This window comes from Patagioenas fasciata, chromosome 1 (assembly GCF_037038585.1).
Source record: "Patagioenas fasciata isolate bPatFas1 chromosome 1, bPatFas1.hap1, whole genome shotgun sequence".
Classification (NCBI taxonomy): Eukaryota; Metazoa; Chordata; class Aves; order Columbiformes; family Columbidae; genus Patagioenas; species Patagioenas fasciata.
The window spans coordinates 15,497,669-15,520,731 of NC_092520.1; the positions used below are offsets into that span (position 1 = coordinate 15,497,669).

General features: G+C 39.3%; 1 protein-coding gene across 1 annotated transcript in view; it reads left to right on the forward strand.

The window, feature by feature from the left end:
• Nucleotides 1–14,571: 14,571 nt before the first annotated feature.
• The window catches only part of ARHGAP42 (Rho GTPase activating protein 42), a 165,922-nt gene continuing 157,430 nt past the window's right edge, over nt 14,572–23,063 (forward strand). The window contains exon 1 of the mRNA XM_065832144.2: nt 14,572–15,111. Coding sequence (XP_065688216.1) covers nt 14,958–15,111 — 154 coding nt within the window. The 5' untranslated portion in view covers nt 14,572–14,957. The remainder of the gene's footprint in view (nt 15,112–23,063) is intronic.

The window sequence follows — 23,063 nt, forward strand, 5'->3', positions numbered from 1 at the left end:
TGGAGAAAAGGAGGCTGAGGGGAGACCTTATCACTGTCTACAACTACCTGAGAGGAGGTTGTAGCATGGAGGGTGTTGGTCTCTTCTCCCAGGTAGCAAGTGACAAGAGGAAATCACACAATCACAGAATGTCAGGGATTGCAAGGGATCATCTAGTCCAGTTCCCCTGCTGGAGCAGGAACACTTAGATGAGGGCACACAGGAATGTGTCCAGGCAGGTTTTGAATGTCTCCAGAGTAGGAGACTCCACAACCCCCCTGGGCAGCCTGTTCCAGTGTTCAATGGCCTCAAATTGCACCAGGGGAGGTTTAGATCGGGTATTACGAAAAAGTTATTTGCTGAAAGGGTTGTCAGGCATTGGAACAGGCTGCACAGGGAAGTGGTGGAGTCACCATCCCTGGAGGTGTTTAAAAGACACATGGATGAGTTTCTTAGGGACACGGTTTAGAGGTGGACTTGACAATGTTAGGTTAATGGTTGGACTCAATGACCTTAAATCTCTTTTCAAACCAAAACAATTCTATGATTCTATCCTGCACAAGGGGATTTGATTTTGACCTGTGCTCCATTGTGTTCTGTACATCCCTTTCAGGGTCTCTGCAGCACTTTTTTGCTTGTATTTAACATGTTATACATGCAGCATTCTGAAAAGCAGTCTGTGAGCTTCATACAGGATGAATGCTTCAATTGCTCAGTTCCTCACTGAACCCCAGGAAAGCGTGAGGTTTTTTTCTTCAGTATGAAAGCTTTAGAAAAGTGGTATGGGGGCATTTTTGTCCATTTACTCTTCAGAAATTTTGTAGAAAATGGTAACCAGAACACAAGCAGGCAAGTCTTGCATTTAAATGGTAGTTGCAGTTTGAATCAGCACAAAATTTATTCTTTGTGGGATGAACACTAGCATGATTAAACCAATTCCAGGAGAATGAGTTGTTTTGTAAATACAAGATAAAGCAGATGAGTTAGATACAGGGTTGTTGTTTGTTTGTATTTTTGTAGTGTAATAATCATCCCACGCACATTCACAACAAGGAAACAATCCCTGACTGAAACAGTTTATAGCTAATGTTAAATCAGAGAAGTGAGAGTAAAGACATTACAGGAAAGTGACATAAACAGACATGGAAACAGAAATCTATGCTGTTTAATTTGCTTCAGGAGAGCTGAAGATCCACTCCGAAGTAAAAGCAGATACCATCATTTGAAATATTTCAGATGTGAATTAAACCACTGTTAAGGCACAAATCCACATAGAAAAAAATATCCAGTAAGGCTAAAGATCCGGTTGTGAAATGAAATTAATAGTAGAGGAGGCAGTGATATACAAAGAAGTGGGATGAGAAAGGTAATATCTAGAAAACAAGAGATCTGCAGGTGTGTGAAGATACTGCCAACTCAGCATTCTGCTCTCCCACATTTAAGGCCTCCAGTCCAGAGAGTGAACCTTAACAAAACCTATGACAGGATAGAGATCACGCCTCAGGCAAAGATGTTTAAGTATAATGAAAACAGCTGTTTGTAGGAGGGGAGGAAAAATTTCCACTGTGATGTAACCTACCTTTAATGAGTTTCCTGTCAAATATGTAGATGATGTGACCTACCTCTCCCTACAAAGTTCCCAATAAACATTTTCAGTTCCACATCACATAGATTTAGAGACCAAGTCCAGGGCCCCTCCTTACTGTTAGAACCCACTGACAAGCTTTCTCTTTTGACTATTCAAGGAGAACAGCCAGCTGGCAGAAGCACCGCAGATTGGCACTTTTCCTCTTGATTTTTGGACAAGAAATACCATTTATTTGGCATATGTCCATCTCTGGTTCTGTCTGAGTTCTGTCCTGTCTCTGTCTCAGCAATCTGAGACCACAAGGCTGCCCTTTCTTTTGAGAAGACCTAAATTATGTGGTTGGAAGATTCTGCTGCTGCCTGGAGGATGTTATCACATCATGGGCATTACTGTTTCACTCAGACCTCAGACTGGTTTTCCATGTTTCTGTTATCACAATAATGTATGATTATGGTTATTTTCATTTTCCTTAGATAATAATGTTTTTTCATAATTTCAATTAAAAGGGAATTACATCATACAATCACTAACTTTACTGAACTGCCCATCAGAACAAGAGAAAATAATGATTGAGAAGCTGTAGCTCTAAATCAAAACTCAAATACTTGAGTTAGCTCCATTCTCTGTTGCAGGCTTCTAGGATGACCTTGAACAAGTCATTTAAGTCACTTGCCTCAGCTCTCTTTCAGAACAGTACCTTACTTTCTCAGCGCTGATAAAGCAAAGTTGTGTCTATGTAGGCTGACTACCTACTACAGTCACTCTGCTTTTTTCTAATACCCGACATGACAGATATTATCAAAGCACAGTAGTCCAGCTTTCAAAACAGAGCCTCTAAAGCTGTACAATCCTCATAAAGGACATCTCAACTTACTACACAGTAGTTTCTAAGAGATTTCCAGACATGAGCCTAGGATAAAAGAGCCATTAAAAATATTTGTGTTGCAAGACACAGTGGTAATTACACTACAAGCTTGCAAGTGTACAGAACAAAAAAAAAATTAAATTATTAAAAGTATCAAAAACTTCACTGCTAGATACACACGCAAGAGGGAAGAGTTTAGTTACATATGTGATTTTAGCTTTATCATTTCCCAGCCTCTTCAATACATGGATAACAGTAACACTTCAAAATGTTTTCTTGAAAAGACAGACATTATTTGCTATTGTGAAACTCCCTGACTGCATGAAATCCTACCACTCTTCTCATGAGCCATGAACACAACTCAAATCTCAGCAGGATTTATTCCAAATCAGGGCTCCCACTCCTTTGCATTAGACTGAGATGTGACAAAATTGAACAGCTCGACATGACTCAGCAATGTGCGCTTGAAGCCCAGAAAGCCAACCATACCCTGGGCTGCATCAGAAGGAGCGTGGCCAGCAGTTGGAGGGAGGTGATTCTGCCCCTCTGCTCCGCTCTGGTGAGACCCCACCTGGAGTCCTGTGTCCAGCTCTGGAGCCCTCGGTGCAGGAAAGACATGGACCTGTTGGAGAGGGGCCAGAGGAGCCACAGAAATGATCAGAGGCTGGAACAGCTCTGCTGGGAGGACAGGCTGAGAGAGTTGGGGCTGTTCAGCCTGAAGAGAAGGCTTAAGGAAGACCTTATCGTGACGTTTCAGTACCTAAAGGGGACCTACAAGAACGCTGGAGAGGGACATTTTACAAGGGCATGTCATGATAGAACAAGGGGTAATGGCTTTAAACTGAAGGAGGGTAACCTTCTAGTAGAAGGTGTCCTTGGTACTATGACTCTATTATGACTTTTTCTTCAAGTGTACTGAATGAGACCTCTCTTTGAAGCGGCAAGGGTGTAGGAAGAGGAATGTACTTATTTGTTCTAGATACATAAATGCTTACTTTGAGGAATCAGTGAAAATGTCTCCCTGCTACAGCAACCAAGCACCCTTTCAGAGTTTCAAACCACATAAAATTCCTTGTCTGCAGCAACTTAGGTACTTGGACAAAAGAGTTTGAGGTATTTTCTCAGCAAAAACTTAAATGAAAGAAACATTGAAAAAAATCTTAAATGTATGGGGAAAATACACTTTTTGTTCCAGTAACCCAGTGACTTCAGCTCAAAATGACAAACTAATCCTTGGACAAAGATGGGTTACTCAATGGGTATTTGGGGTTAAAATTATGAGACCAAAGTAAAAGATATTTGACAAAGCTAAAATTAGTAGATTCAAAATGCAGTGAAAACCATCAGAACTTCCCTTGATATCAATTCCCTTTCAATTAGTCCTCATTAAGCTTAACTTTTGGAAGGATAGCCAAGAACTCATAGGTTTTCAACTCAAATACTAGGATTTCGATTATCTTTTCATTTCTCAGTGAAGCTGATAAACTCCCCATGGCCAGGAGCTATCAGTAGGAGAGAAAACGAGATAATTCAGAGAGGTGATAAAATCTAGAGATATCATACCCTGAAAAACAGGACCTAAGCAGAAGCTTGACAGATTTTCTACTTTACACACAATTGACACTGCCTAGGGACAAGGATGGACTAGACAATTTGCTATGAAAAATGCAAGTGCTCTATTATTTATAGCTTTTAAGAATAAATGAGACTCTTCCAACATTTAAGTATCATTATCACTGGCCATTTTTTCTGGTCTAACCTGAATCTTGCAGGCTGCAATTTAAACCAATTATGTTTTGTCTCGCTAAACTGAACATATAAACCAGATACTCCCCTCCTCTTTCAAGTAGTCTTGTATCACCCCTCAGTATTGCCTCCGTATATGACAAACACTACCTTCCTTCAGCATTTACTCATTTCCTAGATGTCTGATCATGATCACTGCTCCCTGCTTATCCCTATCTAGTCCACATCCTTCTTGAAACACCATACCTGACAAGAGGACAAAGTAGTCCAGCACACCTTATTGTTATAATGGAGCTGCTACAAAAATGTGCCTTTTTGCAACAATATAACATTATTAATTCAAGTTCAGCTTGTGAATCTGCTATAATCTTAAGATTTATGTAAACCTTTGTTTGAAACAGTTGCTCCTTCTCATTTGCACTTAAATATACAATATTGTACTTATATTTATTGAATAAATAACTTTTTCTAGGTCTTTTTTTCCACCAGACCACTTCCTCATTGGAACTACAGACCACTTCTTAATATCTGCAGAATCTGACACCTTAGTGTGACCTACAAATATAACATACGTTTTTGGGGGTTTTTTTGCTTGAAAAGCAACTAAAAAAGTGGATTATTTTGTAAACTGGATGATAAATCTGTTAAGTCCTTTGATTATCAATGACAAATTTTATTTTATGGAGTAATCTCTTCATAGCAGTATTTCTGATCACTAGGAAAGCATCATCTTTAGGGGTCATCATGGAAGGACCAATATTACTACTCTAATGAAACAAAGATTGCAAAAGTAGTCTAATAGGGCAAGAGTCTCCAGTAAAGCAGATCTCAGCAAACAGGGAGATGTTAGGTAAACTCATTTTCTGAAATAATTTGAAGAACAAAGAAGTACTGGTAGGAGTAGTTAAAGGTGATTTTGTAAACCAAACTATTCCACAGCAAAAGACCATTATGGCTGCATTGAGAGCTCTTCAGTAAATTGAAGTGGTGAAGAATGAATCATACAAAAACTGAAAGCCAGGATATATCAATAAAAGCTAAGATGTGAGGGGACATAATGTGGCATAAAGGATTATATGAAAAAGTTTTAGAAGTTAGAAGTAACAAGAAGACAAAGGGAACAGTGAGAAACAAAAGATGCTGAGAAAGTGAAAATACCTAGAAGATGGAATACTAAACCACTGGCATGGATTTCTGAAGCACAGAAGATACTCAGACTGTTTAGTTTCCTCTTTCAACAGAATAAATGGCCTAGTAAGTAACAAGATGCAATAGACTTAAACATCAGCAAAATTTTTAAATGTTGGTTTGCACTGACATCCTAAAGCACAAGGCTAATGATGCTCTGACGAGTACCAGAAGGGTATACAAGCAGTTTGAAAAACTCACTTTCAAACAAGTAGTTTTCATTAGCCTCCTCTCATACTGGGAGAACATAGCACAACTCCCAAATTCCAATTTCCATTTATTGAAATCAGTCATAGTAAAATAGAAAATACTGTTGGAGAAAGGATCATAATTTAAAATTATTTTGACAAATCCGTAAGATAACTAGCTTCATCTTCCTGGGTCTGGACCAAACAGAAGAACAAAATTATGTGCAACTGTGAGAAAATGAAACACAGAATACATAAAATACAGAATGAGAAACATTTAGCTAGATGATGGGAAAAGAAATAGGTTAGCATTACAATGGCTTATACAGTGATGTCCTTCAAAAGAGCCGTCTCCTTCTAGGATGCAATAATGGGAATGATAATTAATCTTAGAAATTCTGCTTTGATGAGTCCTCACAGGAAATTCTGAATTCTGTGTCTTGTTTAGGAGCCACATGTCTACCAAGAAACTAGAGAGAATCCCGATTAAAAATAAATCCAACAAACAAAAAACCACCAAACCAACAAAATAACAAACAAACGAAAGACCAAGAGTTTTTAAGAAGAGGAGGAGTTTCTGAAAAAAAGAACAAAAGGCAGTGAGTTAGTTTGATCTAGAAAGGAAGATGGAGGAGATAGGACAAAAATGGCAGAGAAAGGTCTATAATCAAATGTTCTTCATGGCCAAGGGAGAAGAAAAAGAAAAAAATACTGTTGACAGCAAAGATTAAGGTTGGAGAACTTTTTCAGCAAGATGGTGAAACACCAGAAGACGCTATCTGAAGAAACTAAGAAAATAAACTTATTGACAACATTATTAGGCACAGGTGAGTTTTTTCTCAGAGATGGTTTAGGTATACTTGATTGAGCCTTAGAGAGGAAATTCATACTGCGTGCTCCCTTTGATCGTCTCTAGCCTTACATTTCACTAATTTATGGGAAAACATACTGCATTAAAAACGTGGAGAAGTGGAGGAAGGGAGAGTCATTACAACAGACAAATCACACTATACTCTTTTTCCAATACTATGAGGAGCGAGCAACAAAATACATTACCAATGTCTAATTTAGTGTTAGAATTCCAGATTAGAAGCATCGGGTCCCTAACTTAACTGTCTTCAGCCAGTGCCATTTGCACAATTAAAATAATAAACAAGGACCACATGCAAGTGACTCTACATTGAATAGCAAAATAGAGGAGCAGCAGCTTCAATCACAACTTAATTTCCCATGGTGTCAAGTAACATCAGGTTTGTGGGCCATGGGTACCACAGGCTGAGGACAGTTTAAACAGGTACCTTCTCTCCCTCTTCTCAGAAAAAAAGGGTTTATCATTGAGTAATATTCCATTTTAAGTTACTAACATGACAAATGAAATCTGGATTGTTTTACATCATAATACACTTAATTTCAGCGCTTCCACACTATTTTCTGTTCTCAGTCTTTATCAGTTACATGAAGAATTACCCAGATTAGCTATAACAACCTAATTTAATTGTTTTTTAGATATGTGACTTATTTATTTTAAATATGTTTGTAATGTATTCAACATGCCTATTAAAACATTTCTGGTTAAACAGTACTACTAAGAAAAAGCAGATGTATCAAAAAAAGTGTATATTTTTTAAAAGAAATACAAAACCAACAGGACTTCAAACAAAACAACTTACCCTTCTAACTATACTACAAGGATACACAGCTATTCTGCTGTCTATAGGAGGGCTACGCTGTTGTTCCCCTAATGTAATGAAAACACTATGAATTAAACAAAAAAACGAAACACTGATGAGAAGAGGACAGAGTTCAAAGAAAGTGCACATTTCCCTTGTTCACATGAAGATCTATTGTGTATTCATAGATGGAGCCATGAAAAATAGACTTCACTTACTATTTGATTTAGTTTTACACTAAAACAAGAAGCACTTTCCCACTTTTTGGCAGCAAACACTTCAATATCTTGGAAATTATAATGTAACTTACATGTTTCAGAGAAAAAAGGGAAAAACCCATGTCACGGTAGATTTCAGTTATACAGTAAATGGAAAAAAATCCTAAAAACAGAGTTCCCATATAAATAAAGAATATGTTTAGCTAAAGTATTCTTGGGGAGTTTAATGTTGCATTATTTATCTTCTCTGCATTTTGAGATATACTGAAATAGTTATCCCTAATTTATTCTAGGATGATCATTTTGCTGTAAATTCTCAAAGGGACACTGCTATTCTATGATAGGTATTTTAGTAAACTTCCAAGCATAGACACGTTTATGGAAGTAACTTGCTTCTGGCCATTAATCTGTCTCAGTTTCCCTACCTGTGAGCAGAAAAATGTATTTCACCACATGTATTCTGTTCTGAACCTGACCCTAGACACCCACAGTCATAGCCGGTGTCTTTCACCCTAGGACTGCCACTCACTGGCTTTCACATAAATTGCTTGAATAGTTTTTATAGAAAAATGGGACTAGAACACACCCTTGTAGGCCCTCATCACTAGGCACAGAAATTATTCTGCCCCTCTATGCCATAAAGAACATCCTTTTCCTGAATTCATATAGAACTCAAACTCAAAGCTACTTAGCCCTGTCAAGACTTTGGCACTTCTGCACATGCACAAAAGCAGAGCTTTAGGCAACGTAGAGAGTTAGAAAGGCATTCAGGTAAACAAATTATTGATTTAGTTTCTGGTTTATCTACCTCCACAAGCACATATTTAGATAATTGAAAAAATACTTAAAGATTTGCCACAAAATGGCATTTGTTAGTTATTTTCTCCATCTAGAATTGCCCTACTTTCTAAGTAAACTTTTCTGTAATTAAAGTTAGTTTTCGGGGGAGAGATCACTTTTGGTAAACCGGTAGTTCATGTGTCATCCAGTATTTCTGTCATAGTGTTTAACTTGGCCAAGTCCAGATTTATCTTTTGGAACTGAAGCCAGCCTTTTACTTGGCAAAATGCTTCCACTGCTTTATGACTGCCAAGAGGCTTCACACACTTGCCCTTTGGATGGGTACTTTAGCAATGGGCCTCCGCAGCTCATTACATGTACCCAACATCAGGAGTTGTTACTGGAATCAGCTTGCTTCTCACACTTGCTCTGCAAGGGTGGACCTCGCAGATCTCAGCACTCCCAGCAAAAACTAGACTTCCTGATCTTTATTTTTTTTTCCCCCACTTATCTGTTGAGCCAATCTAAATGCAAATTATGTGCTAAAAAGTACTGAACACTGAGAACCTAAATCTTCCAGCGAATGGCAACTAATGTGAGACATCCAGGAACTCTTGGCCCTACTGACTTGTGTGTCATATCTTACTGACAGACATGGCAAGAATAAACTAGTCTTTTTCTACTCAGTTAAACAGGCTGCAGGTTACAATTACTACTTCAAATTTACAAATAGTGAGGTATGAAGGTTAGTCAGATTTCCTTTAAAGATCTTACGTACCTGCAAATCATCTTAGGAAATTACTAGCTGGAAAAAATTATGCCATCTTACTGTCCCATATTCATAGATCTGGTTCTGCTCCCGAAAATCAAGCAGCATAGCAAAGACTTTACGTGTGATCCTCTACCAGTTGCCATCTCCTCATGTCTGTCACCACTACACAGCATGGCTGTGATTTCTATCTATTTCCATACAGTGGAGGGTCATAAGATCAAGAAGACAGCAGAGATGTCTGTTCACTTTCCCTCTCTTGCTACGCTTTTCCGTGGTATCCCTTCTACCACGATCTTCCAAAGTGAATGAGCTTCCTTCAGCAATCTTCTGTTATTCCTGTCTTCTATGCAGTCAGCAGTAAACAGAGAAATCCACTTTGACCCAAACACCATATAAAGGTGTAAGCAGAGGTGTGAGCCCTGCTTTTAGCTCATCTAGCACCACATGATCACACAGTCCTCACCTGGTGCAGCCAGTTGACTAAGGACAGGACCAAAATTTGCTTACATCTGCCTGTAGCCTTTTTTCTTCTTTCATGCTCAAAGTATACAAGTCACAAGGCCAGTAAGGATGGCATCCACCTATGGAACCAGATTCTGGATGTGAAAGAATAATTTTGGATACCAATGTTAAAAATTAGTTTCTTGCTTTTCACCTTGATGATGATTTTTAGAGTCCAACTGCTTGCTTACTTATATTAAATAAACTACAGTAAATAGAATATCTAAGTTACTTACAGGATAGTATAGACATCAGGCTACAACAGAATCCCAGCGAAGAATACATGAATCAAATTTCAGTTAAGATGCTACACCTACTGCCTCTCAGATGCTTTGCTTCCAGAGCAAAAGCTAAAGCATGGGGGTACTTCTCTATAGTACACAGACATAGAGAGTGATCTAAAGCCTTTTCATGCTGAGTGGAGCTCCCCAAAGCTGTCAAGAAGAAATGTGAGGCAAGGAGCTGTCTGAAGTTTCACCCATCCAGAGATAGACACTGTGAATCCAGACTGCAGGAACCTAACATCTAACTTTCCCACTTTGTAGGCAAATGCTTAGGTTACTAAGATATATATACAAAACTGGAAGTCTTCATCACCTTGCTGTGATTTTTAAGCTGTCGTATCTATTGCTTCATGTAGAACACTGAGCAGCCTTCCTCTGCTTAGTCACTTGTACTGTATCAATACATCCGGGATCTGTGAGCTTTTTGTCTGAGTGTCTGTAACTCACATGGTTTTATGCATCTACTTCTTCAGGTAAATGCTATTTTGAGCATATCATAAGGCAGAATCACAGCTGACAGGGAATATTCAGATTCAACAGAGACATACCCAGGAGGCCCAAGCAAACACAGTGTAAGAATTACTAAACATGGTTTTTAATTTCAGCCCTGAACTTTGCTCTTTGAAGCTTCTCCAAACCAGTTGGAGCTAGTTCAAGTACTAAAAAGACTACAGTTTTTTCAGGAAATATTATTGATCTGTAATTATTGATTACAATCTGAAACACTGATAGGAATGCGTATGTGAGTAGACCTTTGTGCTCAGAAACCCATGTCTCAGGATAAAATTATCTGTACATACTAAATTATATGGTTTGGCTTCTAAACTATGATTTTGGCTAGTTACTCTGCTCCCCTGACAATGTTAACTTGCAGTTACAAAAAAAAAAAAAAAAAAAAATCCAAACAACAAAACGAACAGAACGCACTGGCAGCTACATCATTTAACAATCAGTTAACACCACAGAGATCATATTCCAGACAGAGAGACCAGTATCACTTTCAGCTTATATATACAAGGAATTATGAAACTTAGACATATTTCCCTGTTTTGTTTGTTTGTTTGTTTTTAATTTAGCACTGTTAGCCAATATAAACATAGGATCTAGAATCTAAATTTAATAAGGAGAAACTGAAAACTTTTAATAGCATTTATCCTAGCAAGTTACTGGGAACCTTAACAACTCCCATGAAGAAACCAGTGGGAAACTTTGATAAAACAAGATCCTTAGAGAAGCTAAACCAAATTCAAATACTCTGTAAATAATTGCTCAAGTCTTCTATGCTATTACTATTTTCTGTGCTATATAGGTACAGAGCTAATCTTGTACCCTTGAACAGTTCAAGTGGACTTAAAAGCATCACTATCCTTGCATTCTTTGGCTATAATCCCCCACTCTCTCAAGGGACAGCAGCAGTTTGCAGAAGACAGAGCAATCCCACACAGCTCCTATATATGCTCTTTTCCCATAATTGTGTACATTGAGGCAGAAGAAATAACAAGGAAGCTGGCAGAGTCTCTGTTCTAAAATATTCCCCTGTGGACAACACACCCTCACGGTCCTTCTCGGCATTAACCGCTAAATTAACAGCATCTAACAGAGGTCGGTAGAGCCACAACGCTGAGTAGGTGTGTATGTATGAGTGCAGTGCAGTCACTAAACCAACACACATCTCTGCCCTTCCCAGGCAACCCAGCTAACAGGTCCAGGGTAAGGATATGCCCCAGGCATCCTCTGGAGTCAGGGAAGGGTCATTGATTGGAAATTACAGCTGAGTGTTTACATTTCAGATGAAGGAGAAATCTACAATAATTGATCTGACCTCATTAACGCCTAAGATTTCAGGACAAGCTTAGAATAACAAACAAAGAAACGGATGAAACAGGACAAAGCTCCCCAGGGTAGAGAAAAAAAGGTATCTCACTTTTCAGTCAGCTCTTCACAGCTAGTGATAACATCAGGGTAACTCATTTACTAGAGCCTTCTACTTAAGGGACTGGTGTTTGTACCTACTTAGGTGTCTAAAGGAGTTCTCATTTAGCATAGTCCACCCTCTTCTAGCACACTGTAACTTTCAAGAAAGAAGCTTTTCCGTAAATCTAGGCTTCTCCCCCGTTCCGTTCATCTTTTGAAATCCTGAAGCCTTGTGTTTCTACTAGGGCCTGTACTAGAAACTTTCAGGAAAAAAAAAAAAAAAAAGAGAGAGACAAAGACAGTTATTTCTCACAATAAAGCTTGGACTTTCTATGATTCCCAAATGTATCTTCAAATCCCTTGTATTCTTCAGAAAACTACAAATTACGGGGTTCCACCTAACCCCAACACAAAGCACATATTGAGACTTACCTTTACATCAGGATTTTTTTGTTAGTTAACCTATCTACAGATGTGCCAAATCATTCATTTAACAGATCCTGTTCAGATGCAGCCACAAATGCTCATTTTCTCTGTCAGTGGAAGATAATGTAGGGTTGTGTTTACATCTAATCACTTATCACTTTTTGAAACAAAAATCATTCTTAATGCATCTATCTTCCTTAGAAGTGTTTGTTCTGAGAAAAAGGAATGGCAGTATCTGTGAACTAGTGGGATTTTTACATGGTATTCAATACACCGTATGCTGAGAAATTCACAGTTCATCTAAGAAAGATGTGGATTATTTTGAGAAGCACATGGAACCTGTTAAATAGATAATGTTAAGTTACCTGGAGGGAAGATGTCAGGCTGGAGGGAAGTTCATAGTAAATGTTACTAAGTACATTACTAGTATTGGTCTCAATATTTCTGCTCGTGAACCTGATACCAAAAGCAGCAATGGGGTTACGGAAATTCTGAAGATGAGAACATTATAAAGTAAGAAATGAGATATCCTGATTACCAGAAAAATTGCTCTGAAATAAAATGTTAAGTACACATAACAAACATTTCTGCTTTAACTTCGGCATCTGTTGGTTGAAAGCAGAGGGAAAAAAAATCAAAGTGAATTAGTGAACCCATAGAAATAATTTGGCCACGAAACAGACAAATATAATGTTAATCGAAGGTATTTCTAGTGCAACAGTGTAGTCACTGACGTGGCTGAACAAGGTCCTGTGCAGAATTTCAATAACACATGATCAAGTATTTTATTTCGTGACAGAAAGCTTTGATTAATTTAGATATTGTATGGAAGGTTTGGAGATTACATTATTGCATTCTATAACTACATAAAAAAATAAATATGTAGAAGACAGTCTTTTTGGCTACAGATGACATTGAAGGAAGAACAAGTGTGCCTGAAATAACTCTACAAATACACATAGGCCAAAAATTAGGTTTTCAATAATCAGAACAATTCGATTTGGAACATCCTTCCAGTAGTTCAACTCAACTTTAAATGAAGCTTATTAGTTTACAAGTGAGATTACATGCTACTACCTGTAGAGGAAGGAAACAAACTTGTTAATCTAAAAGTATTTTCCAGCCTTATTCTTCCTGTCATTAGAAAAATAATTTGTCTCAGGCAAAATGTTGATAAGCAGAGTTTTGCAATCACTGTGAATTAAGAGTCTTTAATAGGTCTATTAATACCAACATTGACAGCTAGCACAGAGATTGTCTTGTGGGTAGGAAGTTTCAGCCTTGTAAAAACAGAGAATTATCATATATTTTTCTGCATGTGATACAGTTAGAAATTACAGCCTCTTTTCTGCACTTCTGACAGTCACAAAAATACATTGTGAAAACTAAGAAAGGAGTTTCGGCAAATGGTTAAGCAGCACGAAGAGCACAAATTATGCTAAGGAACTACAACATGCAACAGCTTTGAGCCTTCCTCTGCTTTCGTGTTTAACTGTAAATATGGAGACTGTGATTGATGTGGTAGCAGGAGTGTGTGCGCAGCTAACAGAGAAACATCACTGCCTTCTTTTTTGTCCTGAAGTACTGTTATTTTTATGGCCAGTCTTGACGGTTGTTTCCAACGGAGTTATTGCTGGCTTGAAGGTGTGTTTACAGACAGCTCTCCTCAAACCCTGCACGTACATTTGTATACATACTTGCATACTGACAGGGTACGTCTGGAAAAAACTGCTCCAGATAAACACAGAAGAATCATCCAAACTGCTTCTGTTTACTGAGATAAACCCACTCATGTACTTAGAAAAACACAACTTTCCTATAGTAACCAGGCTTTCAGCTTCTTGAAGCTCCTCTCCAGGATGTATTTGGCACAGCTGTATCCCCCATAGCAGCCAAGTGCCACGGCAGAACATGGACGTCCCTGTCTTTTAGTACTTCCCTGGTCTCCATCTCCCTCTCTCTTGCTCCTTTATGCTACCCTACCGCCTCCTCTCACCATCCAGCTCCCCTGGAGCAGTGCCCTGGCACAAGGCACACACACACACATCAGCCAGGCCGCCAGGGCCGTGCTGGGCTCTTATGGAAGATCCCCAGGAGTGCCTGGGCGGGCTGGCTGGCTCTGGCCCCGGCCCCGCTGCTCCTCCAGCTGCAGCTCCCGTCCGCAGCAGGGTGGGCTGCTCTCCTCCACACCCGCCTCTCACATAAACCGATCTTCTCCAAGCACACGGTTTTAAATCCCCTGAGGTGGATCCTCACTCCCTGCCCTCCTCTGGGCCTTCCAAAGCCCCAGGTAAAGGAACAGACAAGTGGCGGCCCTCGGGCCCGTGCGGACCCTCACCCCGAGCCAGGTCGCTCCGAGACCGCAGCGCGCTCGCCCGCGCCGCCGCTGGAGGGCAGAGCGCGGAGGGGGCGGTGGCGGGCGAGGGGCGGGCACTGCCGGGGCCGCATCCCGGCGTGTGAGCATGCCGGGGCGGGAGGAGGGCGTCCTCGGCCAGGCCGGGGGAGGTTCAGGCTGAAGTTAGGGCCGGGGAGAGAGAAAGAGGGAGCGCTGCCGGAAGCGGCGGCGCTGGCGCTGGGAGCCCGCGGAGTTCCGCGGGCAGCATGTAGCTGGTGACAGCCGTCCGAGCGCGCCGCCTCCGCCGGAGCCGTCGTCTCGTTCGCTGAGGGGCCGGTGCAGCGGATCGGGAGCTTCGCCGGGGAGGCGGAGGGGGCGGCAGCCGCGCCTCGCTTCGCCTCTCCCCCACTGTCCCCTCTGCCCTCGACGCCGTCTCTCGGCTCAGCGCTCCCTCAGCCCGCCGCCCCTTCGCCGCCGGCCGGGGGGCTGCGGCCGCCGCTGCCATGGGGCTGCCCACGCTGGAGTTCAGCGACTCCTACTTGGACAGCCCGGATTTCAGGGAGCGCCTGAAGTGTCACGAGATCGAGCTGGAGAGGACCAACAAGTTCATCAAAGAGCTGATTAAGGACGGCAGCCTCCTCATCGGGGCCCTGCGGAGTGAGTGGAGCCGGGGGCGGCGGGCAGGGGAAGGGGCTTCTTTTGTTTGAATGGGCGCCGGGAGCGGGCTCCCCTGCCGGCAGCCGCTGAAAAGCGCCTCGTAAACTTTCTCCCCCGCTCCCACCCCGCCGCTCTGCCTCGCCTTGCCTGCGGCGGGGCTGGGTGGGTGTCCTGGGGGAGCGGGGGCGGCGCGGGGCCCTGCCCCGGCCTGCGGGCCCGGCCGCGCCCTCCCCGGCGGGACGAGCGGGCAACGCGGGGGCCGCGGCTGCCGGGGGCGCGTCCGGCCCAGGCGGCCCCGCCTGGGGACGGCGAAGAGCCCGGGCTGGGGGCCGAAAGTAGCGATGGAGGTCGCTGGATGGAGTGGGCGCATAAGCGCTACCCGCGGTCTCTCTCTGGGACGCTGGCTGCTAGTGAGACATCTTCAGATAATCGAGATGCCCATAATAAACGGGCAAAGCAAGACACTAAAGTGGGTTTTTCTGAAGAAAGTTTATATCTCACCCCCGCCCCCCTTCATGTATTAGTTTAGCTTCTATGTATTCTGAATGATTATGAAAGCGGAGATAAGGGTGGACCGTTTTGTGCTTTTAAAGCTCGGTGAGTTGAGCACTGACAGCTCCCGCCCCCCCCCGCTTTGAAGAGCTTAAAGTGAAAACTAGGAATTGCCATGAGCATTGCTAGACCTGGCTTGCCCTCATCTACTCTAACTCCTGGCCACCTACTTCTTGCCTTTAGTCGCTTTGGATCTCTCTTAGCTGTTGCCTAGAGCTTTACTTCAGGTAGAATAGAGAAACAACTTGGAGCTTCTTGTGCTGCAACATGTTGAAGGAAAGTAATAGCTTCAGTCCTTAAAAATATCTGCCACATTTACATGATATGCTGGTTTTTGTAGACTGAAGGGTAGCAGTATTGCTCTGTATGTGGACAGGGAACAGGTGTTAATCCTCTGTGCTCACAGGGAACCTGATGATGCTAACCTGAAGTCTAGAAGTTTGTCCATTTACCTGGGACGGGAGGTCAAATTCTGAATATCTTGTTTGGCCAACAGTAGGATTGAATGTTAATTGTACTTGTTCATGCATCAGCTGTACATAGTTTATTTACAGCACTGCATTTACATAAAGCAGCTACTGGCTTTTTGAGTCTTTTTCATACAAGTGTATGCATTTCTGGGGACAACTCTGTTTTAGTGTGTAGCTGTATACAAATCTAGCATCTTATGTGAACTTGTATTATATTCAATAAATTCCCATATCTGTGTCCATAGAAAATGTGAATATATATATATGTATATATAAAATCTAAAAACTTAATAATACATTTTTCTTTCCAAAGCAAGAAAGTTTGTTTTTTAGTTGTACTTTAGGTCTTTCTCTGTGCTAAAAAGTTTTCTACATAAACCAGGAAGTTTGAGGTTGCTTTAAGTAGTAAAAATTTAGGCTTAGTAAAACTTATTATTCCATACCTGATCCTGTGAGGTGGTGTTCACAAACAGCAGTGACAGGTTAGGATACCACATGGGTACATTTTTGGCCTGGGCTAGCACTGGAAATTTGTTCCAGATCAAATATACACAAATACAATTTTTCTTAAGTTGTCGAAGACAGACTGCTGTAGAAGGAATATTATTCTTGAGAAGTTTTTTAGGCCTTGATTCTGAAGTGAGTAATCCCATTACTTTTGTGAAGGCTGCTTGTGAGTCCTTACTAGATTTAGACCTTGTTATCTACATGTTCAACAATTCTCTCCCTCTTCAAAGAGAAGCAATATTTCTCTCAAGTAACGACTACTAAACTTGCAAGTTCTCCTGAGTTTTAAAACTTTTTAGTTCAAATATTACTGGGTTTGTCACAATGCTTATTGTGTTCTATTTGCAACTTCAAGATGCTGTATGCTATAATGTCATTTAGCAAAATCAGGCCTGCTCTGGTGTAGTAAGAAATATTTCTTTTCCATTTCAAATCCCTTAGTTTTGTGACTGTACCTTCCACAGAGTACTGCCTCAGCCCCTGTGTTAGGACAACTGGCAAAATATCTGGATTTTTCTCAACAAAATAGAAATCCTAGCTTTATACTGTACAGACTCAGGTGTAGGTGCTGCAAGGACAGTGTACCTGTTATGGCAAGTAGCACTATTGTGTATTTCCTAGAATAGAGAACTTTTGACTCATTAAAGCACACTTAACTACTCCTACTCAGCTTTCAAATCAGTGGAGTGTGGGTCTTTTTTTTTTTTTTTTTTTTCTTTTTAAGTTGTCTTTGAAGATTTAATCAAGCAGCAGAGGAAGTAGTTTATTTTGATGATGGACTCTTATAATTTGGTCTTTGAATACTTAATAACCTACAAGCCCTGAAGAACAACAGGCATTATTTGCAATGTGTAATCTCTTTAGGTGATCTAGGAACTTTCATTTACATGTTGGTTTTGAGTGTCAGTTCTATTGGGGGAAAACTTTACACTGTGCTGCAGAGTTTCAGTGAAGATGAGTTTTGAAACATGTCCTTCCTGACCGTGTTTAGAAAAGAGACAGTGAAGCTGACTTAATGTACTTAGAAAATACTATAATCTTTTAAAATTACCTAAATGTAAGATATCATATGAAACGGCAGTGCGTACATGTTTATTTCAGATAGAATTAAACTTTATATTACAAAAGTTACAAGATATTAATTTGTGCACAATCCAGTATGTAAGAAGTTACTGTAAAAATTCAGTGTTTATAAATACGTGACGGAAGATTCTGCAAAAATTGAAGGTAGAACAAATACACTTAATGTAGTAAGCAAACATTTTGCATTTTAATTGTTGGAGTGTTCCCAAGATAAGGTCAGACTTTATTTTAATGTAGTTTTGCTACGTTCATTCTAAAGAATGCTGCTTTCCAAAGTAGTGTGTAGAGCTGTAATATTGTGCTCCATGAAGCAGCTGTTGACTACTGTGAATGCAGCAAAAACTGGTAATACTAGGATTGATATAAAATCCTCATCATCTTTTCCTAGTGTTTTTTGGTTTTGTTTTTTTTTTTTTCAATGTTTTCTTCTCTTCCTAAATGTGTAAGACTGTGGGAGTACCCTAGAAGAGCACCAATTACATAGTCCAGTTTAGTTAGGTGTTAGCATTATGTTAGTAGTATCTTTGTGCTTCCTTCTGCCGTGTCCTACAATTAGTATTTGCAGTGAAAGACTACATTTTCTTTTTCAAATAACTGAGGTGCAAAATACATTACTATCTCTTGAAAGGCTTAGTTTATGTCTGTGGTAGATGTTCCTATTACATTAAAAAGTTGTCTTTCAACCAACATTTAACACTATGTGTAGACAGAATTAAATAGGACCATATAGTTTTCTTTAGTGTACCTGGAGGTGGATTTCTAAGAAAAACTGGTCCTCTGGTACAACAGGCCGCCTTGATTATTAGGTAACTCTTAATTTCATAAGTTCTTCAGATGCCTGGTTTAACAGATCCTTCAGATACATGTTTAAAATGTGTACATGTATGCTTATATACTTCACATAGTGAGGTCTACCTGTAGCTGGACTCCTGAAGCAGAATTGGAATATTTTCTTCTTACTGATTCCATCTTTTTTTCAGTTAAAACATCAAGTCTGTTTTTCCTGTACTTTTTGCTAGTAGTGTACTTTGCAATTTCGTTGTAATTGCCTTGCAAAGAAGCATCCTACTCACAATCATGTGGATTATAGAGGACATTTCATTATAGAAATACTTGTATGCTTTCAATTTTTGTAATAGGCCTACTGTTCTGCGAGAGTTAATGAATATTGTATTCAGCAATCAAAAAAAGTAACAAGCATATTGCTGTGCAGAAGCGTTCAGTTTTCTCTCTGACTTTTGAGGCCTTCTCTCTACATCTTAAGTCCTACTTTAGCAACAAGTTCATGTATTCAAAGGTGAGAACTCCATAAGTTTTCGTTAAAATGGTTGAAAGTTCGGTGCATTTGCAGCTGTTTTCAGTAATGGTTTACTTTTTAAAGTGTTCTAAGATGGTGTAAACAGTAATGTAGTTTACAGTAATGCAGAGATATGGTATAATATAAATAAGATTTAACAGGTATCTTTACAAATTTATAATTTAGTAGCAATCATCAGTACTTTAATTTTGCTACCTAACGCATGGAGAAACAGGCACAAGATCGAAATACCATCTTTTATAGGGGGTGTGAAGGGGTATGTTTTTACCAGGGTTTTACAGAAATTCTACACAGAAAAGACTGCCTTGAAACTGTTTTGACATATAGTTTTCAGGGATAATTTTCTGCTCCTCTCATAAACTTAATTATAAAAATACAGTGATGAGCCTGGCTATATATAGAAATTTTGGGGGTTAGCTGGCTGGAAGAAAAAAAAAACTAAAGACAAAATTACAGCGTAAGAACTTATCTTGTTTTCTCTCTTGGGATTTTTTTTTTTTTTTAAATGTAACCCCCCCCCCTTTGTATCTTTCCAGAAAGATGCATTTTCCAAGATACCTTTGCCTCACATATTTTAATGAGATTAAATCTTTACAATGTCTTTTCCAGATTACAACTGGAGCAAGACTGAGTTCATTGAATAATAACAAAGGAAAATGATTGCTACCAAACTTATTAATCTGGATTCTGAATAAAGCAACTACTTTTTCATATTCGCCATGTGATACTATGATGACAAACATGGAATTATTGAAGTATAGCTTGCTAGAGACAACTTCAGAAACAACTTGCATTGCGTTTGAAAATGGATTGCTTTTTGTTGTTTTAGTCATAAAATACAAAAAGGCATAACTTGCCTTTCATGTTGTGGTTGGGTGAGAGGCAGGGCACTACAACAGGTTACATTTCATAGTCTCTAAATAAATGATTCCGTTACCAATGAGGAAAAAATTCACACTAAAAGGAAGTTGAAAGTGAGTAATTTGCATTAATGTTTTGAAGTCATCTGCTCTTGTGCTGTCGTGTTACTTCTGATGGGCATTTGTTCTGCCCTGCTCAATTTCTGCTGATGTCTGAGTTATCTATGGATTATGGACATAATTTTCAAAAACAATTCCAGCAGATTTCAACCTTTCATGCAAAGATGCCAATGATATACTGGTTCTTCGGCAGAGAAGGAGCATATTTGCTTCCTCTACTGTTTAAAGCAGCTGCAGCCTGTGTGTTATTTTTTTAACCAAATCTGCATGGAGATAACAAATACTAGAATGCAGTGGACTATTCCAGAGCACAGTATTTTCTGTCCATCACATGATGTTTCATTTTGAACCAAGGATCCCTGCAAGTTAATTCCCATACTGTCAGTAATGACTGCTGTGTTAATAAAGTCCTTGAATGACTCAACATGGGTGTTCTTGTGCCTTAATATTGAAACAAGTATTCTTTAGAGAAATTTTGTAATTAGATGATGTTGGGTTACCAAAGGAGTGGGTTTGAGTTTCAGATGCCATATGAAATGATGTCTCTGCTTTAATGAAATATTGCACAGTTTTTTAAATTAGGATTATCAGACTTTTAAACTGATTTTTGAAAAGGTCATATGTAATCGTTTCCTAATTGGCCAGTTGGCTTGTTGTCTACTATAAACTTCATTTGCTATGAATAAGATAAATGAATTCTATTAATAAGAGACCAGCTGCTTCATGAATATTGTCTTTACTACAATGGAAAATATGATGCTGTGGTCACTGAACTCGTACAGATCTCTTGGGTTTTTGTGGGCAGAAGTACTACAGCAACTTGCAGTTTCCTGTAATAGTAAATAACTTTGTATTCATCCTGTGTGAAAAATAGAGTGGACAATACAGCCCTTCTTACTACTGAATGATATGCAAATCAGTGCTATGTCTTTGCTGTTTTAGTTTTTTCCTGTTGTCTCAAAATTGTAATTATAAAAAACTTTGGAACCTAGGAGAATTGGGTATTTAAGACTATCGAGGATTTCCTTTGTTAAATCCAGTCTCTTGCTAGTGTTACATCATGTAACCCCTACATATCAAACTCCATTTGAAAAAATTTTATCCTTACTAGTTTTGCTGGAAGGCAGTTCTAGAACCTTGTTACTCTGAGGGTTGAGTAACTAATTAAAAATAAATTTATTGTGGAAATTCAAACTTGTTTATGCTCATTTTCCTTTCACTCAACATTTCTGCACTGTTGTTTACTTGGATTTGCTTGGGGAATAATCACATCCTTTTGCTAGACTGAACAAGCTGTTCTCATCCTCTTTTAAGAGCTTCTCTAGTTTCTTGGTCAGTTCAGTAGCTCTTTTCTAAGCCTTTTTGAATTTCCTTTTAAATATTCAGGAGATCAGAAGTAAATGTACAGGAAATGAAAATAGTCTAATGTTTACACGTTTAATCTTTGCTCATAGTATTCTGTGAGAACACCAATCATTAAATGAAATCAGTGTTTATAATCTTGTTTTGACTATGTGGTGCTATGGATTCCTCAGCTCTATGATAAAAGATGAAAAAGTCTTGGGATCTCATAAGCTGTAGTAGTGAAGGAAATATTAAACTAAAGAAAAATAGCTTGACCTTCTTCCATATTAAAATGAGACTGAGGTACTGTTGGGCAGTAATGTAAATTTCCATTGGCACCCTGTGAAGTGCAAATAACTTTCATTAGAAAGATAATATATTTCACAGCACGATATGAACTCTGGGCTATGTTACAATACAGTTTTTCAGATCAGTTTGAAGTTATCAACTTAAATCACTTCCCTGTCCTGAATTATGCAAACTTGTGTTTCACAGGACACCAGAAGCCTAAACAACATGTTGTTGTGCTGGTGTTTTGCTTAGTAATACTCAGTCATGGAAAATGGTATGGAAATTCTGTGTGTCTTCAAAAGTCTTATCTTCTTTTAGCTTAAAATTGAAAGCAGGATACAAGGTGCTGCGATGCCTAGGTCACATTGTTGGTTCTACTACTGATGTTACTTGATATTTTGCAGGTTACTTGAAAAAGAGAGGTTTGCATGTCAGATGTGCAGTGTGGTGTCTGTTTGCAAAGGTACTCTTCTGTTCACTGAAAGATACTATGTAAATGAAAGTAGGTATCACCAATTTTCATCAGTCAAGAACCTCTAAGTTAAATAAACATAATGAAAAATAAAACAGGTAACAGTAAGAAGAATCAATGTGGTTTGATCCTGTATTACAGGGATAAATAAGCCTCTTATTTTAATTATTCTTTACCTTTTGTGCTGTAGCAAACTCTTTCTTCCTTTGTTTTCCTCTAGGTGATGACACCTCAAACTTAGTTTTTGTCTTTTGTTATTTCTTTTTTTTCTCCTCCTCTTTTTTACCCTCTCTTTCCTTCCTTTTTGCAGACACAAGTCCAGTGTTCTGTGTCACTGATACCTCCCTACTGTGTGGTAGCAGCCAAGCTCTCCCAAAGTCAGGGTGGAAATGTTAAATCAGATTGATCTCAGCATCAGTCGTTGAATGATATTGAACAAAAACATTCCTCTTTTTGGATATTTGCAGCAAAACCTTTTCCTAGTTGTTTCTTATCTATATAACTTCTATAAAAGTTTTCATCTTCTCCACCTTAATTATTTTACTGCCGTAGTAGCCTGGTATCATGTGCTTTACTGCTGACTAGTTTATTAGATATATTGTGGTTTTGTGTTGTGTGAGGTTTTTTTTTTTTTTCTTTTTTAATAAAGAAATCTTTTTACTTGTAAAAGAGAGATCCACTAATCTGATGCAGTTTATCTTTGATAAATCTATGTTGCCTTTTACCCTATTTTCTGTAAAGATCTAAGTTTTTAATTTTTCTTCAAACAGTGTTCCAAAGCATTTATTGACTTTAAGGTCAAGCATTAGTGGTGGAACATTATTCATTATCTTTGTTTCTGAAATATATTGTTTCTTCCCCATGAGGGTGGTGAGCCACTGGAACAGGCTGCCCAGAGAAGTTGTGGATGCCCCATCCCTGGAAGTGTTCAAGGC